Here is a 22,956-nt window from a genome sequence, read left to right as displayed (position 1 = left end):
CCAAGTTTGGAGAGATCTTTTTGGACTTCCCCACAATCGGTTGAGGATTCCAGTACCCTAAATTGTTTAGTATAATCTGCAAATTTGGCCCCTTGACTGCTTACCCCAACTTCTAGATCATTTATGAACAAGTTAAAGAAAACAGGTCCCAGTACAGGTCCTTGGGGGATCCCTCTTCTTACTTCCCTCTATTGTGAAAACTGTCCATTTATTCCCACCCTCTGTTTCCTGTCCTTCAATCAGTTACTGATCCACACATGAACCTGTCTCCTTATCCCATGACTCCTAAGCTTACACAAGAGCCCATGGTGGGGATTTTTGTCAAAAGCTTTTTGGAAGTCCAAGTATACTATATCAACCAGATCACCTTTGTCCACATGCCTATTGACACTCTCAAAGAACTCCAAAAGGTTAGTGAGGCAAGATTTGCCTTTGCAGAAGCCATGCTGGTCTTTCTTCAGCAAGGCCTGTTCTGTGTGTTTAACGATTTTGTTCTTAAGTGTGCTTTCCATCAATTTGCCTGGAATAGAAGTTAAGCACCGCCCAGAGCTCTTGGATGGGGAAGTATAGAAATGTAATAAATAAATAAATAAAGCTAACCAGCCTGTAATTTCTAGATCCCCCCTGGATCCCTTTTTGAAAATTGGAGTTATATTCGCTCCTTTCCAGTCCTCTGGTACAGAGCCTGAATGTAGGAATAAGTTGCATATTTTTGCTAGGAGATTCGCAGTTGCACATTTGAGTTCCTTCAGAACTCTTGGGTGGATGCCATCTGGACCTGGTGATTTGTTAATTTTTTGTTTTTCAAGACAGTTTTAGAACATGTTTAGCACCTAGAGAGCAACTGGCCTTATCCATCTTCAGGACATCATCCCTCCAGTGGCTGTCTCTGTGGCCTATCTAATGTTTCTTTTTTAGATTGTGTGTTCTTTGGGGACAGTACAAGAGGAAATTTTAGAAAGAAAAGTTAAACTGCTTTTGACCAGGAACCAAACTAAACTGACAAGCTCTGCTGACATTATGGCTGAATTTATTAAATTGTATGCAACTTTATACTCCACAGAAGCTCCATGCTAAGCCCACATCACTAGATTATTGGATAACTACCTCCCCTTCAAACACGAAACTCAATACATTTATTGGAGATTGCTTACACCTCGAGGCTTTATGCCACATAGACACCTACGAGACAACACTCAAAGATCCATAAATATCATAAATTGGGCTTGTATCCATAAGATACCTTTGGTAACTCTGAATAAGGACGCCGAGAAAGTGTTCAACAGATTGGAACCAAAATTTCTATATTGCCTACTGCAAACTTTTGGATTTGGCCCTAGTTTAAAAAAAAAAATCACTTTATGACTCTTGCATGACAAAACTGTTGCCCAGTGGCTTACAATCTGAAATGATAAATATCCGAAGAGGGACATAAGAATAGCCCTGCTGGATCAGATGCAAGGCCCATCTAGTCCAGTATTCTGTTTCACACAGTGGCCCACCAGATGCTGAGGGAAGTCCCAGGCAGGAGTTGAGGGCATGCCCTCTCTCCTGCTGTTACTCCCCTGCAACTGGTACTCAGAGACATGCTGCCTTTGAGGCTGGAGGTGGCCTATAGCCCTCCAATTGTTAAAGCCACCCAGCTTGTTGGCTGTCACCACATCTTGTGGCAGAGAATTCCACAAGTTGATTATGCGTTGTGTGAAAAGGTACTTCCGTTGGTTGGTCCTAAATTTCCTGGCAATCAATTTCACGAGATGACCCTTGGTTCCAGTGTTATGGGAGATGGAGAAGAATTTCTCTCTATCTACTTTCTCCACACCATGCATGATTTTATAGACCTCTATCATGTCTCTCTGCAGTTGTCTTTTTTCTAAACCGAATAGCCCCAGATGTTGTAGCCTTGCCTCATAGGAAACGTGCTCTAGGCCCCTGATCATCTTGGTTGCCCTCTTCTGCACCATTTCCAGTTCTACAATGTCCTTTTTGAGATGTGGTGACCAGAATTGTACGCAGTACTCCGGATGTGGCCGCACCATAGTTTTGTATAAGGGCATTATAATATTAGCAGTTTTATTTTCAATCCCCTTCGTAATGATCCCTAGCATGGAATTGGCCTTTTTCACAGCTTCTGCTCATTGAGTTGACACTTTCAGCGAGCTGTCCACCACGACCCCAAGATCCCTCTCCTGGTCAGTCACCAACAGCTCAGATCCCATCAGCATATACTTGAAGTTGGGGTTTTTCATCCCAATGTGCATCACTTTACAGTTGCCAACTTTGAATTGCATTTTCCATTTTGTTGCCCACTCCCCCAGTTTGGAGAGATCCTTTTGGAACTCCTCACAATCAGTTTTGGATTTCACTACCCGAAAGAGTTTGGTATCATCTGCAAATTTGGTCACCTCTCTGCTTACCCCTACTTCTAGATCATTTATGAATAAATTAAAAAGCACTGGTCCCAGTACAGATCCCTGGGAGACCCCAGTTTTTACTTCCTTCCATTGTAGAAACTCTCCATTTATTCCTCTGTTTCCTGTCTTTCAACCAGTTAGCAATCCACACATGTACTTGTCCCCTTATCCCATGACTGCTAGGTTTCCTCAGGATACTTCAGATGCCCATTATTTTCCCTGCTGTTCTCACTCTCCATTGAACCTTTAGCGCATTCTGTCTGATAATCTCCTTATAACACTGGTCAGTTTATGGAGAGGAGAGCTGGTCTTGTGGTAGCATGCATGACTTATCCACTTAGCTAAGCAGTGTCTGCCCTGGTTGCATATGAATGGGAGACTTGATGTGTGAGCACTGTAAGATATTCCCCTTGGGATGGAGCCACTCTGGGAGGAGCAGAAGGTTCCAAGTTCCCTCCCTGGCTTCTCCAAGATAGGGCTGAGAGATTTCTGCCTGCAACCTTGGAGAAGTCGCTGCCAGTCTGTGACGTAGACTATACTGAGCTATAGATGGACCAATGGTCTAACTCAGTATATGGCAGCTTCCTATGTTCCTAGCTATATAGACTATATGAAGCATAAAATTAGCCTATATGCTGATGAAGTTAGCCTTTACCTCTCCAAGCCACTTAAATAACCTTCTTAGCATTCTGGACCAATGCAAACTAGCTTCGGGGTTTCACTATTAACATTAACAAATCTACACTTGCAACTTACAACATGAAGAGGACCACATACTGAGTCTTACCCAATTCAAACATGTCCCTGCAAAATGGGAAGTCCCTGGGTGTCTGGATTATATCCAATGGAGACTCGCTCTTTGATATATCAACTACAAACCTCTACTCCAAAGAATCAAAACCAATCACAGTAGCTGGAACTCCTTAAATCTCTCTTGGATGCAAAGACTTCACTTAGTAAAAATGGTCATTCTTCCTAGTATTCTATTTCTATTTCAAACTATCCCAATCTCTATACCTTACACATAAATCCAGACATGGCAGCACACCTTGGATAAATTTATATGGAGACATTAGAAACCAAAGATTTGTTCTACAAAAACAGACGAACCAAGGAGGTATGAAGTAACCAAATCTATAAATATATTATGAAGCAACTTTACTTTCTTCCCAAACTATGGCTCTCCTTTAACCACGTACCATGGACATGTATTGAAAATTCCTTGTTACCCATATGATATCAATAAACTCTTCTGGCATAAACTTAGCAACAGACCTACAGCAACTAATCAGAACTTTTTTCTCTCCAGCCTTCTTAAAATATGGGACTCGGGGGGAGAATGAACGAACACACACACACACACACACACGTGTCCTTTCACCTTCCCCTGTAACCTCATTTCTCAGGCAAAATTTCTTCTCACCGGGGAAACAGGTTAATTCCTCCTTATACTGAAAAAGCGTAGGTACAACAACAAAAATTATGTTTCTGGACCAAAATAAAATGCATGCTTCTCAAGAAATAATAAACACAACCAATGACCCCCTCATCTTCCTTGGTTTAATTTGCTCAGGTTACACACTTAATTCAAGATATGCTTTAAAAATCTCATAGGACTAAAACTTGAAAAACTAATTATGGATAACACAATATGTTATAGGGGTTGTCTTGTGCAGCCATATTCTATTTGATTAGATTTACAAAGATTATTATGTAAGATGTATTTTATAGAATTGTGTTGCTGTATGTGTTATTGTTTGTAAGCCGCCCTGAGTCCTATGGGAGTAGGGCAACATATAAATCTAACTAAATAAATAAATCTCCTAAACCCTCCTTTAGAGATAGATGGAACAAGGACCTTGGGTCCCAAGTTGGGGATGAGGACTGGCTTCTAATTTGGAACTTTTATTCCTTAAGATCCCACTCTCTAAACATTAAAGAAAAGGCATATAAAGTGCTTACTTGCTGCCACCTTGTCCCAAATATGCTAGCAGCATCCTACTCAGATCAATCCTCAATACGCTGGAAAAAATGAGTAGAAAAGGCTCTTTTTGTCTCCAGTTGTGGACTTGCCCATTTGTATTCAAATTTTGGATCGGGATACAGAGGGAGGCCAATGGTGGCCTGGGTGCTGCCTCTGTCACAGGCCCCTAGCCCCGCTCTCTGCATCTGACGTCAGATGCAGGGAGTGTATAGCCACACCCCCACGTCTGACATTAGACACGGGGGCGTGGTTTCTGTCCCAAACAGGGCCATGCACTCCTGTTTAGGAGCTCAGTCGGCCAGCGCTACATTTGCAGCGTGGCTGGAGCAATTCTCCCTGCCTTTTAAAGGCAGGGAGAGCTGCTGCAGCCGTGCTGTGAACGCAGTGCAGGCCAATTTCGCTCCCAAATGGGGCCACATGGATCCTGGAAAGCCAGGAGGGCAGGCAGTTTGAATTCTCATCCAGGATTTGGTGAGTTAAAGATCAAGGAAGCCAGGATTTTGGCTTCGGGAAGTTTAGTGTAGGGAAAGTTTAAGTCAGATTTTTCATTAGACTTTGTTTTTTGTGTTTGCTTTATATATCCCTGATTGATTGATTGATTGATTGATTGATTGATTAAATGATTTCAAGTCTGTGTCAACTCTTAGCGACCACATAGATAGATTCTCTTCAGGATGATGTGTCTTCAATTTGGCCTTTAAGGTCTCTCAGTGGTGCATTCATTGCTGTCATAATCTAGTCCATTTACCTTGCTGCTGGTCATCCTCTTCTTTCCTTTCCTTCAACTTTCCCCAGCATTTTGGATTTCTCAAGGGAGCTGGGTCTTCACATAATGTGTCCTGTTGGGAATTCTCTCTGGTAAGAGAAACCCTTTTTCATTATAGCAGAGTGCACAGAGGCACAACTCAGCGGAATTTGGTTAGGCATGCGTGTATGCTGAGAATAAAGTGACTTGGAGCCAGTTCATAGTTTCAAATCAATATAAGTGGTATTTATTAGAGAACTGCATTCTAGATAGGAAAGTGAGGAGTTAGGATCTCTAATCTATCTATCTAGCTAGATGCAGATGGATTCTGCATCTCTGCACACATGGTACAGGGAGAGGAGCTTGCATGTTTCAAGATAGAAGGAAAGGAAGAGAAGGGAGGGAGGGAGGGAGTGACAAGGCAGGAAGGAAGGAAGTGTCCCTGAGAGTAGCAATCTACATTCCAAAGGGATAGTGTCAGAGCAGTGGAGAAGGGATGACCAGTGTCTTGACCCTCTAGCCCTCTGACTCACTAGTCTGACCTCCTGTCATTGAGACAAGAGACAGCGCATAGTCCTTCACTTCCGACATGTCCAAAGTATGATAGTTTGAGCCTGATCATTTGTGCTTCGAGTTAAAAGTCTGGATTTATTTGTTCTATGATCCATTTGTTTGCTTTCATGGCTGTTGATGGTATCCTCAAAAGTCTTCTCCAGCACCAAAGTTCAAAAGCATCAATACTTTTTCTATCTTGCTTCTTTAAAGTCCATGATTCTAATCTTTGTAGGTATTGACACATCATAGCATCTAAATATCCTTTCCAAGGCCTTCATTGCAACCCTACCAAGTGCTAGTCTGCGGCATATTTCTTGACTGCTGGATCCTTTACTGTTGATGGTTGATCCTAAAAGGCAGAAGCTATCCACCACTTAAATGCCTTCATTATCAATCCTGAGGCTGGCTGCTGTACCCGTTGTCATTAGTTTAGTCTTCTTTACATTTAGTCGTAGTCCCATTTTTTTCTCTGTGCTCCTTGACTTTCATTACTAGAGCTTGCAGATCATCTGCATTCTCAGCTATCAGAGTGGTGTCATCAGCATAGCGAGGGTTATTGATGGTTATTGATCCTTGATACTGAATCGCTATTGTTTATCTGTAATGTAACTAAACTAAGAAACACTAGCATTCACCCATCCCGCCAGGGCATTGTAAAAGACTCTGCAAGTTTTAATTGTGCTTTCCTACATACCTGTTCCTTTCAACTGGGTAAACACGATTTTTAAACGTGTGCCAACCCAACTTCATCTGGAGTGCTTTTTGAAGTAGTCTTGTAACCTACTGAGTATTTTTACCTGTAACTAAAAGCTGGGAAAGCCTCAGACCGAAGCAGTCTGTGGCATTTGAATAAAACAGTTTTTATTTTTGTTCTTTTCTTTTAAAACCTCATCTGAGTGGATTTTTTACTCAGGAGAAAGAGTTGAGGCTAAAAGGGGACTTTTTCTCTTGTGCAAAACACACCTCAGTCGTCAAACCTCAATGGGTTTTTTGGTACTTTTCAAACAGCAAAAGAAAAAGAGTTTCCCCTGGTTTCCACCCCAAGCCCAGGGAGGGTCAAGCTATGTAATAGAGAGCGGGCATAGTGGGGGAGCAGCCATTTTTTAACCTACCAAAAGTAAAGAAGAGTTTTAGGAGTAGCCTTTGCCAGAAAGTTCTGCAGGGATGAGTCAGCATTTCTTCCCCTTGCAAGAACTTGCTCTGAGACAAAAGCTATAATACGCAACACAGTGTTAAAGTGTTCTCGAAAGAACAAGCTATTAACATAGCAATAGTTCGTCTGTGGTTTGACTAGGTTATTGCTTTAAACACACAAGCTTTACAACTCACTTATAACCATACCCATTTTGCTTTCCTATTGCTTAACATGAATAAAAGTGAGTTCAGTTTTTTTTGAGACTTTCTGACCATTGTTGATGTGATTATGCCTTTTGGTTTTAGAGAAGATCTCCCTCTAAAGCTGTTCATCTGTTCATTCAACTGTGAAGAATGCTAATTATGTGAAAAATGCATGAAGCATATGATTGGCAATTGTGTGCATGTGTTCTTGAGAATAAGTCCTGTGTAAGTCAGTGAGACGTGCTGTAGAATGAACATGCATAGGCTCAGGCAACATGTCTACATTTACCTGGATACAAGATGAAGTGAGAGAACTTGCCTGGAAGTTAATGAAAATTAACCTTGAACAACACTTTGTGCTTGTGCTGGGAGAATAACATGTTCACAACAGGAGAGTATGGGGAAAGAAGAAAAGCAAGTTCACCCCTCTTTGTTCTGTGAGCAAAGAGATAGATAACTTGAGAATTGCTTGGATTTATTCCTACAGTCATTTAAAAATATTTAAAAATAAAATAAAAAACTTGAGATTTTGGCCCACTTTGTACAGTAAAGATTCTTGAGTCATGGGTTAAACTCGCCCCATAGAAGTTCACTTTTCATGTGTGTGCCTACTTTGAGATACAGTGCAGGCCATTAGACCAGATTAACGTGTTCCATCATTAACATTATTTTTATACCATCTTAAATTTGCAATGTTACTACAGATTTCTGTTACGTTGCACTGGGAGGAATCTTTTTGCAAGGCAAAATGATGTGGCAGGATACATTATGTCAATGGTTTCCAGTGATGCTGCTATAAATTTCTACTTCATTTAAGTGGAGGAACCCTTTTTGCTTTTGAATTAGTCCTCAGCCTATCTGGAGGATAAATATTAAAATACCATCTATAAACTGGAACAGTTGTTAAGCTCCTATTGGTGTGATTCCTTCCTTGTATGGATCTGTTGTGTGTATCCTATGATGTTGTACAAGCATGGTGTTTGATACTGAGCAAGGAATGCACCTTCCTGAGAATGTGTGCATTTTAAAAGAAAAAGCAACTTTCTCATCCTTATGGGGATGAAGATAGGCTCAAATGAATATAGGCCAAGTGGCAATTAATAGGATTGCTAGTGGTTGGCCCAGGACTTCATTGTTAGGCATGTGTCTTGATGCCTTGGCTGAGTTTTAAAAAGCAATTTTCTGAGGTTGGCATGAGAGCTACTTAAAGTAAAACACCAGCAAAAATAGCATGCACACCCTAAGAAGGAGGTTCTCCTGAAGCAGTTTTTATATCTAATGCCCAATTCAGGGGTGTACCTGAGTGGGCCCGGAGACGAGATTTTAAAATAGGCCCCTCACTGCCTTCCTCTCCTCCTGGCCCCATGTCTCTGCTGCATAAGAACATTATTAATGACTAAGCACCATAAATATGGAAGGGAAAAGAAGTGTATTTTACAATTCCACTTTATTCTATTACAAAGTATAATAAACACAAGGCAATACTTCAACAAACTGTTACTGAAAGTGATAATACTTCAATATTCAAATTAGTATGGTGGAAGTAGTATTATCACACTGCTGCCTAGAACAAAAATCATACCGCACACAGATGAAAAAAATTAGAGAGAATACTGATCTAGCCTCAGTTCTGCATCCACCAAATGTGTGTGACTGGAGGATTACCTTGCAAGTCTCTTTGTGCTGTTTTATTGGCATAGTGAGATCCCGCTCATCACCAAAGAAGCATTATCAACCTACCTATACCTGCTTCATACATGCAATCACACATAATGACCGGAACATCAAGTGACCATGTGTGTAACAGTGTATATGTACCCTAAGTGAAGTAATCTATGTTGATGTCCCAAGCATGCACACTCATGCACAGTCGTCCATATATTTTTGAAAACGCATGCTCCAGGTCTCAGGGAAAGATAGATGGTGAATTTCACTTCAAGGCAATCCACAGAAAAACACAACCAGAGTTGGAAGTCAGTTGTCACTTAATAAACAAGAACTTAATGTAGCATATTGTAGCTTCCAAACTGCGTTTTATGCTTGTGCACACCACCAAGATAACATGACTACCCCAAAATGGAAAAAGGTGGGAGGGAAGTATGATTGACATCACAATACGCACTGGATTAAGAATAGGAAACCCCAATGGAAGAATGAGGGCAGAAGCAGTGGGGATAATGAGAACAGCTTTATATGCCTAGCCCATGTTGGATGGTTTTAACAGGGAATCTGGCAGGAAACATTTAGCCACCCAGGCTGAATATACATCAAACCCATTCCCTTCCTCCCCTCGCTATTATGTCACTAGATGCTAAATGCAATGTTGGTAGCTCATTTTTCCTCCTCAGCAGCAGACCTCTTCCTTTATGTGAACTTGCCTTAAGTCGTGCTTAACCTTTGAGAGCCATCAAGTTGCTATTGCAACTCGGAAACATGGGAATACAACGAAAACACAAGGAGGGAGGTGCAGAAATATTTTTCTTGAGAACTAACCCCACTGCCCAGGTCTTGCAAGTTGACAGCTGCTCACGCAAAAACAAGAGGCGTCCCGTTCCTCTCCCCCCACCCGTGCCTGACTTACTATCCAGAGCTTCTCCTTCTGCGGCTTGCTCAAAACACCAGGGCATGCACTAGGCAGAGGGAGAGCATGAGCAAGCAGCGTTCGATAGCTTCCTGCGCCCTGAGCTCCCCTGCAAATGTTTTGAGGGGAAGGGACTAAGGGAGAGTTAATCTTGCTGAGGGCTCTTGTTGCTGCTGACGTTATCTGTAGAAAATTTGCACCTAAAGAAGATGCACATCACTTGCCAATTTCTTTTCTTTAATAATTTTTTTTTTAAATTAAAAACACCCAGCTGCCTCATGAAGCAAAGTCTTGCAGGGGAGAAGGGATACATATAAAAGGAAGTGGAGAGGGAAACTGGAGAAGGAGGAGGCTGCAGCAACAGCAACAGGGATGTGGGGAGAAAGGTAGAAGCCACACAAGAATTGTTCTGCCTCTGTAACACTCAGGGGCTGTCTGAATAAGGCAGCGGGCTCAGTGCTTTGGTGCAGCCTGGCGTTGTCCTGTTTGCTGCTGCTGGTGCCCCCATTTTGTTGGTTGCAATGACTCTCCCCGTGGCTCATACTCTTCCCAATAGAACACCGCCTAACTCCCCTCATTTGCAACTTTGTTGATGACGTTCGCAGGGCTGTGTCCTCCCATTCCATGTCCCACTCCCAGCACCTTGTGGCGTGGGAAAAAGTTGGAAGTAGTAGCCTAGCTTAGTAGCGTCAGCAGCTGGCAGAAGCTGAGCTGGAGGAGGAGGAGGAGACCCAACTGGGGGAAGGGGAGAAAGGGGCGGCTGCTGCCACCTGGGAGAAGGAAAACAGGCTGGGGTGAGCCAGACCAAGCTGCTTGGAGGCTCCTCAGAGGCTGTGGGCCCGGAGACATCTGTCTCCTTTTGCCTTATTAACTGTACACCCCTGGCCCAATTGCTTTTTAAACTTAGGAGTTAGAGAGGTTTTATGTGGGCAAACTGCTTCAAGGGAACTTTGAAAGATAACTCAAGTAAATAAGTGAGTTGTACATGGGGTGCCACTGGGTCACAAGTCAGTTTGATTGAAGAGTGCAGGCATTGCAGCATTTTAACGCTACTTCAATCATTTCATCAAAATTGAAGTAATTTGCCACAAAGAGTATACTTCCTTCCTTGAAGTTCACTGTGCCCATTCTTTATCCTGAAAACACTCTTGAAACAAATTAACAGAGACTGGGGGAAGCAAGGTGGGCTGCCTTGCAGCATCCCTGAGGACATTTACCTTTTTATAGAAGAATTTTATGTGGACGTATTTATGCATGAGGTGGGATTGAAAAGGCAAAAGATATTACCAGACATGGCAGTTCTGTTTGTTTTCCAGCTAAGAGTATGTCAAGCTGCTTTTGTTAGTGCATGCTGAATGAAGGCTTTTGGCAAGTGTCCACATTTCAACTCGGGGAGGAGCACAGCTGTTGTAAATGGAAGGACTTTGTTAGGCTTAAATGCCTCAGAATTTGTGTGCTGGGTGACTGTAATAGGGCTTGGAGCTGGGATTGTAGAACAGCAGAGCAAGTCAGTGTGCTACCATAGTGAACTGTTATTTAAAAATAGACAAAGATCTACTATAAATATTTTTGGATAACAAAGTCGTGAGTTTATGTAGGCCTTTAAGCATCTGTAAAACAATGATCTTCTAGATTACCACCATTTTTAATGGGTGTCCTTGAGGTATTCTTCATGTTCCATTTAAAAAAACACCAAAAACCTAAAATCAGAATCTGTTTCTTGGGATCTTCCAAAAGATTGTAATAGTTAAATTCCTCATATCTATGATGGAAGTGCCATAAATAAGACTTAATTATGCCTCACATACTGTGAATTAAGTGTTTTGTATGTGTGTGAAGAATTGTGTATCCCCTGAATCAAGTTTTGAACATGCAGTGTTATCTTCTCTATAGCAATGGTTTTTGTCATGAAACAACCAAAGGCTTCCTTTAGTCTCTCTAAACAATCAGAATTTATGTGTTTTGTTTCCATTGGATCATTTTTGTGTACTTGGGAGACCATTTTACAAGGACAGGACTCCATAAACTTCAGGAAAAGTTCATATGTTGTTTGTTTTCATTTCTATAACTTGAAAAGGAGTTGAAACCAGAGAATGTTTCTTTCACATTTTGCTTCTCTCCCCTGCCCCACAAAATTTCAAGGAGATTGAACATTCTTAGGCATATAAGAGTTCCCCACTAAATATGGGGAAACCTCTTTTGGCCTTTTGGGTATTGCACTGCCACACTTTCTTGGAAATGTGTGAAGTCAAACATGGAAGTGATAAAAGAGTATAAAGGAAACAATTCTAAACTGTTAAGTGTTCTGTTTATGACCAGAAAGCAATTTGGGGTGCAGTAAGAGAAGTTGGTCTTCTGTAAAATTCTTGCTAGTTCTTGTATTTTGGATCAAATGCCTTTTGGAAGAGTCCCTTGTTGGTATATCTCTTCTAATATACTAAATTGTGCTTTGTTTAATGGATTCAATTGCCTTTGGAAAACATGTTTTGCTCTTTCCCAGCAGTTTGAGCAGCAGGGGCCCGATGTCTCAGAAGTTCAGTCTTTCTCCAATGTAAGAAACCTACAAAGCTTTGCCTCCGCTGGGAAGCAGTCTGACTGCTGGGTTTGCTTAGTTGTGCAATTATATTATTATTATTTTGCTTTTTTAGTGTGGGCTGTGTTTTCCTTTGGTTATGGGAAAACTTTTATTTGCTCCATGTGAGATTCGTTTAGGTTAATGTGCTGTGCTACAAAATACTTAACACAAATTATTTTGGACAAAAATGCTTACTTTTAACCTCCAGAAAATCCACTTGGACTTTCAACTTCAAGCTTAGTTCCACTGCCTCTCTAAAATCCAATTTGGAGGGATGTGAATTCACTGTAAATATTTCAGATGGAAGCTGCATATGATTATTTAAAAGCAAATTTTCAAGAGCTTTTGAAAAGTTGTCTAAAAGATCAGTAGTGGTGTTTACAGGGATAAAATCTGATCTTGGAATAGCCTTTATTTGCATGGCCATTTTGCAAATATTGTTACATTTGATCATAAGAAGCAGTCCTACATAAATTCTGACATTTTATCATGGATATGCATCTTCAGGCTCAATCTTTCCTTTTAAATAAACTGCTGCATCTTCCATTTGGTGACCTAAAGGAGAGATGAGTTCCCTGTCTCAGCTGCTGATAAACTGTATGTTCTAAACTTTGATAAAAATAATAGTAACTTGACTTATTAATATTGGTCAAAACTCCTTAATGTAGCAATGTGGAGGTAAATATTATATTGTTTGCTTAATTTTTCTGTTGGGAATTGGACACAGACCCATTTTGGACAAGATGCTATGCAGTGGAAGGTACAGGATTGTAATTTGCTATACAAACTACATTGCTGAGATTAAGCATACAAGTTAGGCTCTTCCCAGCATTGTTCAGAGAGGGCTGGGCTTTGAGCTTCGTAGGTTAATGTTGGATAGAAATCTTGTTTATGTGCTGAGACTCTCCATGGAAGTACTTCAATAGACTTTGAAATGGTTAAAAAGAACATTGACTACAATTACTGCTTCCTTTCTTTGAACTGTAAATACTTTGGAGCTAGATTTTGTTCAGGCTGGTCTAAGTAGTCTTCTTCATACTGACAGCTGAAGCCCAAATGCTTCTGCTTTTGTATATATTTTTAAAAGCTCATCTTAATGCATTTGCTTTTGTAGTCTTTCAGTAGAAGTAGGGATGTGGGCCATGAAATCTCTACTTAGCAGGAGTACACATTTGCTAATAGATGGGGTTTGTGTGTGTTAAGGAGAAATCAAAGGTATGAAAGAGTTTCCTATTCTTATAAGTAAAACCTAAACTGGTGTTAACTCCCAGTATAGTATGAATAAACACCAGCTGCTCAATAGTTTTACAGCTTGATAAGGTGGTTTGTTTTTCTTTAAATTGACGATGAATATATTCTTTCCAGACGAACCATATAAAAGCAGCATCTTTTGAATATGCATCTTTCTCCATTAGTATAAGAAGCCAGGCTCTACTAGTTTATGCATTCTGTCTCATTAATATTTCTTGTATCTTTCAGATCGAGAAAATCATGAGCTCCATCGGAGAAGGCATTGACTTTTCTCAGGAACAGCAGAGGATTTCAGGTACCATACTGAATTGCTAAAGGTGTGATTGAGTTCTGCTCCAGATAACCATTTCAGCCTGTGTTGATATTCAAAAGAGCAAATGAGAACAGTATCAAAAGTTGAGTGCTTATTGGGACTCAGTGTGGGAGTGTTGGGTTCTTCAGACCATGTTTTGTATCTGCTCTGTTATCTCAGGCTGTCCCAAGAGTAGGAACCTAGATAAGAGAGCAATCAGCTGTTCTCAAAATGTACATACAATCAACACACTCACCTCTGTTAACTTCTTTGAGGCTCTGTTCTTAAGTTCAAGCAGCTACTGGGTCTCATCACTGCTGCTCACACTATATATCACTTTCCTTTTTAACATGTCTCGCTTTACATATTATTTATTTCTACTTATTTAGTGCCCACAGTATTCAAGTTCTGTGTGCAAGAGAAATGAATGTTACAGAGGACAAGGTTCGGTACAGGGAGAGGACAGAATGAAAGGCAAAGAGCATGGCTTAGTAGGGATGCAATATAGTTTATAGTTTTAGTTTAAAAACTTCTAGTTTATAGTTTTAAAGCTTCATTTTTAGCATTTTTATTGTATTTTAGATTGTTTTGATTAAGTTAATGTTTTAATAGTTTTATGTTGTGAACTGCCCAGGGACTTTTTTGTATTGGGTGTTTGTATACATGTACCACCCCATACATTTATTTACATGTAAATTATTTATTTACCTTTATTTACATTTAAATAAATGTTAGGAAGTTTAAGACCCAAGAACATAAGAACAGCCCTGCTGGATCAGGCCCAAAACCTGTTTACTCCAAAATCCTGTTTGACACAGTGGCCACCCAGATGCCTCTGAGAAGCCCACAGGCAAGAGGTGAGGGCATGCCCTCTTTCTTGCTGTTGCTCCCCTTCAACTGGTATTTAGAGGCATCTTGCCTCTGAGGCTGGAGGTGGCCTATAGCCACCAACTAGTAGCCATTTATAGACCTGTCCATGACTTTGTCAAAGCCCCTTTTAAAGCCCTCCAAGCTAGTGGCAATCAGCACTGTCCATGGCAGATAATTCCATAGATTAATTATGTGCTGTGTGAAAAAGTACTTCCTTTTGACGGTCCTTAATTTCCATCCTGGCCTTCAGTTACATGGGATGACCACTGTTTCTAGTGTTGTGTATTATTTGTTTATTTCGGCCAAAGGCCAGTCTAGTGTTGTGAGAGAGAGAGAAATATTTGTCCATTCTCTCTATTTCATGCATAATTTTATACACCTCTATCATGTCTCCCTGTATTTGCCTCTTTTCCAAACTAAAAAGCCTTATATGCTGTAGCCTTGCCTCAAAAGGAAGGTGCTCCTGGTCCCTGATAACCTTCTGCACCTTTTCCTTTTCAACAATGTCTTACTTAAGATATGGTGACCAGAACTGTACCCACTACTCCAAATGTGGCCGCACCATAGATTTGTATAAGGGCATTATAATACTTGCATTTTTAGTCCCAACCCCCTTCCTAATGATCTCTAGCATGGAATTTGCCTTTTTCAACTGTACCCACTACTCCAAATGTGGCCGCACCATAGATTTGTATAAGGGCATTATAATACTTGCATTTTTAGTCCCAACCCCCTTCCTAATGATCTCTAGCATGGAATTTGCCTTTTTCAAGTGTAAGCAAGTGTAAAGTGATGCATATTTGGGCAAAAAACCTCAGCTGCACATATACACTGATGGGCTCCGTGCACTGAGTCGACACTTCCAACTAGCTATCCACCATGACTCCAAGATCTCTCTCTGGTCAATCACCAACAGCTCAAAGCCCATCAGTGTATATGTGAAGCTGAGGTTTTTTGCCCAAATATGCATCACTTTACACTTGCTTACACGGAACCGCATTTGCCATTTTGTCACCCGCTCACCCAGTTTAGAGAGATCCCCCTGGATCCCTTTTTGAAAATCAGAGTTACATTGACTACTTTCCAGTCCTCTGGTACAGAGCCTGATTGTAGGGACAAGTTACATATTTTTGCTAGGAGATCAGCAATTTCACATTTGAGTTCCTTCAGAACTCTTGGGTGGATGTCATCGGGCAATTTGTTAATTTTTAGCTTTCAAGACAGTTTTGAACATCCTCTCTCATCACCTCGAATTGGCCTAGTTCTTCACTTTCCAAGCCTGAAAAACTCAGTTCTGGAGTAATGGTACATGGTCAGTATTCTCTACTGTGAAGACAGATGCAAAGAACTCATTCAGCTTCTCTGCAATATCCTTATCCTCCTTAATAATCCCTTTCACACCCTCATCAACTAAGGGTCCAACCACTTCCCTGGCAGGTTTTCTGCTTCTGATATATTTAAAGAAGTTCTTGTTATTCCCCTTGACACTTCTAGCTATATGCTCCTCAAACTCCCTCTTTACATCCCTTATTGTGTCCTTGCATTTCTTTTGCCAGAGTTTATGTTCCTTCCTGTTCTCTTCATTTGGGCAGGACTTCCATTTTCTGAAGGAAGTCTTCTTCTCTTTTATCGCTTCACTGACTCTACTTGTTTCATTTGTGGTTTTGCTTGCTGCCACTGAAGATCTACTGGACTTGTTACATATGTATTAGAAGAGATGGCTCTTGAGTCTATTATCTCTTCTTTTTGTCTTAAACTTGCCAGCTTTGGATTATTGTTCCCCATAAATTGACTTTTAACACATGTTGGAGAATGCATAACTAGTCTCCCTTTTTCCCAGCCTTAAACAATAATGTCTAGGGAGAAAGTTGTTGGGGAAAGTCTTGCTTACTAATTAATCATATGTTGTTGGATCAACATGTGATGGAGATTGGCTGATCTAGATGTTGCCTCATCTGAGTGGAGAAGGGGGACTATAAAAAGGATCTTTGTAATATTATGTAGGGCATTATTTTAATCTCAAACAGAAAGACTGTTTGAAGGAGGGTGCAGTCTAGGATAAAACTTAAATGTCATATCCAGCATGTTTTAAACCACCTAGAGACTTCAACCATGGGCAGTAAACAAATATGTTAAATACAATATATATATTCAAATTAGTTTTGTTTAAAAAATAATCTGATCTGTTTTGAGTATTACAATTCTTTTCAAAGGTAGTGTAATAGAAAAATATTAACTTTAAAAGAGTGATTGCTCACATTGTCACTTAATAAAATTAATAATATTATAATAATTAATAGTGTAAAAATAAACTATAAAACAAATACACAATAACAAAATTAAAACAAAAGGTTTATACAAATGCACTGAAGAGCACATTACCTTTTAAGATTATTTTTCTGTTTAATAACTATTGTTTAATACAGGACAGTCCTGCAAGAAGAGTGTTGGGCAGAGCTACACACCTTTTTGTATAATTATAGAAGGAAACATGCAGCAGGGGATATGGATATCAGATGAGGTCTCCTCAGACTTGTTCAGAAGTAGTGCAGTGACCTATCATTTAATGGAATCACCAATATAAAATGTTTTATAGACTTGGCTATACATCCAATAAACTATGGGTCAAGCTTCTAGTGATCTGTGCAGAAAAAGACAGTAAGGTGGGAAACGGCTTTGAGATTGCCTTAAAATGTGCACATGCCTAAAATTAGAATGAACTTGACACCCAGTAGTGTTGACTTTAGAAGAATATGGAAGAATCTGTTGAGAGTTGGTGACACATCATGTTTAATCTAGGGTTAGAGGCTTGTAATCCAAGTTGCTTAGAATTCAAACTCAATAGGAACAGCCATACACAGACAAATGAAGATTCAGAGTAAAGAGCATTCTGATACACATATGTTCATCAGGATGAGATTTCCTGAAGCAGGGTCCACCTTGGTTTGCATTTGGATGGCAGACTACATGTGAACGCTGTAAGATTCCCCTTAGGGGAAGGGGCCATAGCTCAGTAGAAGAGCATCTGCATTCTTGCATGCAGGAGGTCCCAGTTTCAATCCCTGCATCTCCAGGTAAGGCTGCGAGAGACACCCCAGCCTGAAACCTTGGAGAACCTTGGAGTCAGTGTAGACAATATTGAGCTAGATGGACCAGTTGTCTGACTAAGTTAGCTTCATAGATGGCCACATGACCAGCGAGAGGAGAGGAGAGCTGGTCTTGTGATAGCAAGCATGACTTCCCTTTAGCTAAGCATGGTCCGCCCTGGTTGCATATGAATGGGAGACTTGATGTGTGATCACTGCAAGATATTCTCCTCAGGGGATGAAGCCACTCTGGGAAGAGCAGAAGGTTCCAAGTTCCCTCACTGGCATCTCCAAGATAGGACTGAGAGAGATTCTTGCCTGCAACCTCGGAGAAGCCAATGCCAGTCTGTGCAGACAATACTGAGCTAGATGGACCTATAGTCTGACTCAGTATATGGCAGATTCCTATGTTCCTATGAGAGGCCGCTTGGCTTCTCCATGCTGTCTAAGGTGGCAGTGGCAGCAACAACATTCTCTGACCATTGCTTCCACTCCCCTCCAAGCATGGAAGGAAGAGCCAGTGGAAGCAAGAGAGGACAGACTTGTTGTTGCCACCACTGGTGGCTTAATACCAAGAGACTGGACATAATAATGAGAGAGAACAGCTCTGGACTTCCTGCTAGGTGCGCTGTTTTTTTCACTGGGCTTCCTGCTAGGAGCTACTTTGGTTCGCTTAAATTGGATAAATATTTCAATTGTGCAGTTGTCTGTTTATATTTGTCATCTGCCCTTAACGGCATTTCTGAGGTGCTTGCTTTTGTTGTTTTCTTGAGAGACTATATAAGAGGAGAGAGAGCCCACCATTCTGTTCATTTTCTGCACCTCTGAGCCAGGAGTTGTAAACATCCCAGTCAGTGTTGCATAATGTTCAGCTGGATGAGAGCTATTGGTCAAATAAAATGTTCACCCCTTTGTATAGCAATTTGATTAGGAATTGAACCTCTCACAATAGGCATAGCCTTCAAACAATATATTGTCGTGTTTGTGTGACCCAGAAGATGCTTGCAGATGAGACTGGCCTCTGAGTAGTTCTTTTGAGATGGTCATTCCTCTTCCTGCTTGTATGGGCCACAGCACTTTGAAAACCTGTACATAACTTAAAGTACATTAGATTTCAGTTTTGCTCTCTGTCCAATATCACTCATTTTATTACATTTGGTCTCAGTTGTGAGGTCTATACTTAAGGTTTTCTGTCAAGTATGATGCCTCCAAATACCAGTTGCAGGGCAGTAAAAGTAGGAGAGAGGGCACGCCCTCAGCTCTTACCTGTGGGCTTCCCAGAGGCATCTGCTGGGCCACTGTGTGAAACAAGATGCTGGACTAGATAGTCCTGGGGCCGGATCCAGCAGGGCTTTTCTTAAGTTCTTGTGTCATATATCCCATGGCTAAGATTCAACAGTTTTTACCAACAATTTGTCATGCCTTTTATCAAGATCCATCTGTAAGATGTCAACAGTTGCTCTGAAGACAATTGTTTGCTTTTATTGCTGTCATCATACATATAATTGTCATATTGTTAAATAATTTGAGGTTTGTCTTATCTCTTAACTTCAGAATGTAGCATCAGTGCTGCTATGTTGATGCGACAGTGAATTTCCTGTTTAGTCCTAGGCTTCCGAACAGAGAAGTGTTTAAATGTGTTGTTTGTGTATAAACTCCTTGAGGCAGATATTTTCCAAGTTTCTTTTTATATTTCGAGGAAGGGCAAGGTTAAATTGTGTAAAGTTTTGGCTTGGAAACCTTTAACTTAAATTTACCATTGTAGTTGAAGAGAATCGGTTATTAGTTGATTGTTGCCTCTCAGATTTAAGGAGCTCTACTATCGACATGAAATGTCAAAGTGGAACTGGCCAGACCCATACGATTTATCAGAGAGAGAAAACCTACACTGTCACACAGTTCATTACTTAGTACATTGTGTTTACAGGATTGGGGTCCTACTAGTTTTTTCAGATTAACTCTAATAATCATACTTCTAGGATGTCTTAAAGTTTACAGGTGATGCACTCTTAAGAATGGGGATCCTTTTCATGTTCTTTAGGAGCTCCTAGTCCTGCTCTCCCATAGGAGGTCAATGAAAATGCATTAGTGCTCAGACCTAGATGATCCACTCACATTAGAATGAACTAAAATTAGCAGCTATGAACTGTGACATGAAATACTTTTATCCATGGGCAGTTTCCAGATGGAACACTAAAAATATCTTGCTTTGACTGCAGGCTGAACAATCCTGTTCTAGGCATAGGAAAGAAAACTGATTGCTGGCTAAGGAAGTTGAATGAGATAAACCAAACCATAGTTTCTCAGTACTGTCAACCTTTTAAAACTGTTTCCTCACTTTAGATATTTTGAGTTGGCATTTTTAAAATTACTTTGTCACAGATAATAGAACTATTGCATATTTTAAGACTACCTAAAATCACTACTGTGGTTGCCCACAAAGGTTCATGCTATTTCAATACCATGATTTGTTAGACTTAGACATGCAAGTTGACTAATGTTTTGTTTGTTTTTAAATAGGCTAATATGGCTGCCCTTATGTAACTGATAGAATTTTTTTTTTGCTTTTTTTGGTACAGGAGAACCGTGTTATCCACGGGGGTTCCGTCTCATGAGGGGGGCACTGATAGATAAAAGGGCATTAGGGCAATGGGAATTGGAGGGTTAGGTTCCTGAGGCAGTGAAAAATGGAACAAAAAAGACTGAAAGGGGGGAATTGGGGGGAGTGCTCTATTGTGCTCTGTGTCTCCAGCTGTCCAGCAATGCCCCCCACAATTGCATTTTTTCTTACAAAAAATTATTTCCCTTTTTTCCACAAAACTCAGCCACAAAATGGTTCCTGTCCTCAAAATGGCAGGTGGAAAGGACCCCGAGGCCATTTCTGCCCCTCCCCGAGACGCAAATATGTGTCTGTGAGTCTGAGTTGGTCTGTGTGTCTGAGTTTGGGTGGCAGTTTCCCAGTTGTGGATGCACAAAGCCACAAGTGCCAGGTCTGTGATTAGCAAGGTTTGCCTGTACCATCTGCAGCCCCACTCACCTGGGAACTAGTATTATACACTAGTGCTATTCATACCTTAAATTGTACATGTATATAGATATCTCTACATATGTACTGTACATGTTTGACTGTAGATGTGTTCATTTTAAAGTAAAATTGGGAACAGGTCCCCTCAAATGCATGATAGGAAGAGTACTATTGCACATCTGAGAATAATGTACGGATTACTGTACATGATTACAGATCTGTACAATAGTACACTGTATACAGATTGTATATGAATTGAGTATAACACAAATAGGGCTTCTACTGAGAAAAAATGTGTCACACTTTTAAAACAAATCATGGTGAAATCTGGTCACTTCTTATTTATTCCCAGCCAACTAACTTGAACAGTCCAAAAAGTAGTGTGTTCAGTGGTCAGTGTTCAGTATGACAGTATTAACTATTTGGGAGGTGCATTTGTGGTCGTGGCAGGCACCGTTGGAAACATAAATTTTTAACATTATAAACTACTAGTTGATCCCATAAAAGAAAACAATACCCACTATTTCTTGAGGTATTTTGAATACTTTGAAGAATTTCACTCAGTACTGATCTTTTGTTTGAACAATGGCTTGCTTTGGCACTTCTGAGCTGTAGGAGTGGTAAGAACAATATTAGCAGTGTGCTGCATTTTACATGCAAAAATACATGTGCTGAATGAGGCTAAGGACACTTGCAAATGGTGAATCTTTGAGTGTCGGGCATGCTCAGTTCAGTGTAGTTACATAGTAACTGTGATTACTACTGCTGGTCGAAATAGCTGCTTGTGGATAGGTGGAAGGGACGTAATTAAAAAAGACATTGTGGCACAACCCTTGTTGTAGTTAGTACCTTTTCTCTGAAATGCCTTCCTTTGCACTTAAGTTTAAAGCTCCAGCACTAAATTAGCCATGGGGGAAGCTGCCATCTGGATACAATTTAATTGGATGGGGTTTTTCCAGCTTTGTGGGACAGATCTAATTCTTGTACACAGATTCATGCCTGTGTACCAAGGAACATAAAGAGTGCCAAAAGCCTGGATAGCCATGCATGCATCTGAGAATATAAACACTTCAGGAAATGAATGCTTGATGCAAGGATATTAAATTAAATAGTAATCTTTTGCAGTTTGTTTGTTTGTATGTTTGTCCTAGTGGGCATGTGTGTGGGATGAGTCAGAAAGAAAAGGGGAGAAAAAGGAGGAGAAAAATGGAGTTGTAAGATTACTTTATTTGAGGGAAACAGCTATATAACATTTGGCTCAAGATGTTGAACCAGCTAAGTATGTGAACCTGCAAAGCTGGTGAATGTTCCTGCAACCCAGGCGGGTAACAACGATAGGGCAAGGGGAGACAGTTGTCTGGGGGCCCCACTGCCTGGAGGGGCCCCCCAGAGGCACCTCACGTGACTCCCCATTGCCCCCTGCCCAGCCCCAAGGCCCCTCAGCCACTTGCCCTGTTCGCCGTCTCTCCTGCTTGTTCTGCTGGCCGGCAATCGAGGCAGCAGACAAGCTGCAAAGAGCTCCTTTTCTGCCGCCTCTCAGCTGATCGGCGGGTGGGCGGGGCTTCCACGGAGGTCTGGTGTAGGCCTCTGTGAAGCCTGAACTCCAGTAGGGCCCAAGCCAGCCAGGAAGGAGGAGGCAGCCAGAGAGGCCTCCACTGTTCTCGGCAGCAGAAGACCCCCTGCTGCCAGGTAGAGTGTGAACTCCTTTTTGTGGTTACCTTCCCCACCCCCCCACCCGGATATATAGGGATCTGCTTGCCATAGGGCTTGGATATGGGGGGGGGGAGAGACTGAGAAGTCTCTGACTATTTATTTTTAAACAGCTTGGAAAATTTGCTGGCTTAAAAAAAACTATCTAAAAAGTCCTATAAGTGGCTTGTTTCATGGCAGAAAATTACAAAAACTTCTGGAAGAAACAGTATTATATTTATTTTATTCATTCATTCATATATTTATAAATGCACTTATGTTCAAGTTGTTTTGCAACCCAGAAGGTCTGAGTGAGAACTGTGAAGCATGCCTTCTGCTTTTATTTTATTTTATTTTTCTTGTGTGTGAACTGCTCCCCAATTACTTGCAGGGACTTCAGGGTAAATCTGGCCAACATGTGAATGCAGCACCTCCATTCCAGAGGAGATGTGTCTTAAAGGGCTTTAAAAGCCTCCTGTGAAAAACCTCCTGGAATCGAACTTGACTGAATTTGTTCAGAATTCTGAGAAAACAAACATAGGCTCACCCTG

The 22,956-nt window shown here is 40.9% G+C and overlaps 1 protein-coding gene across 16 annotated transcripts in view; it reads left to right on the top strand.

Annotated features, from left to right (window-relative positions):
• Positions 1-22,956, top strand: part of ANKS1A (ankyrin repeat and sterile alpha motif domain containing 1A) — a 245,708-nt gene that overhangs the window by 135,765 nt on the left and 86,987 nt on the right. For all 16 annotated transcript variants that reach the window (XR_008306214.1, XR_008306212.1, XR_008306213.1 and 13 more), the window contains one exon: positions 13,672-13,738. Coding sequence is in view for 13 of the 16 variants with exons in the window: in XM_053246248.1 (XP_053102223.1) it covers positions 13,672-13,738 (67 nt within the window). In the remaining 3 variants the exon portion in view is untranslated. The remainder of the gene's footprint in view (positions 1-13,671; positions 13,739-22,956) is intronic.

The sequence above is a fragment of the Hemicordylus capensis genome, chromosome 4 (assembly GCF_027244095.1).
Source record: "Hemicordylus capensis ecotype Gifberg chromosome 4, rHemCap1.1.pri, whole genome shotgun sequence".
Classification (NCBI taxonomy): Eukaryota; Metazoa; Chordata; class Lepidosauria; order Squamata; family Cordylidae; genus Hemicordylus; species Hemicordylus capensis.
The sequence above is the reverse complement of the archived record's forward strand: the minus strand, read 5'-3'. Positions and strand labels throughout refer to the sequence as shown.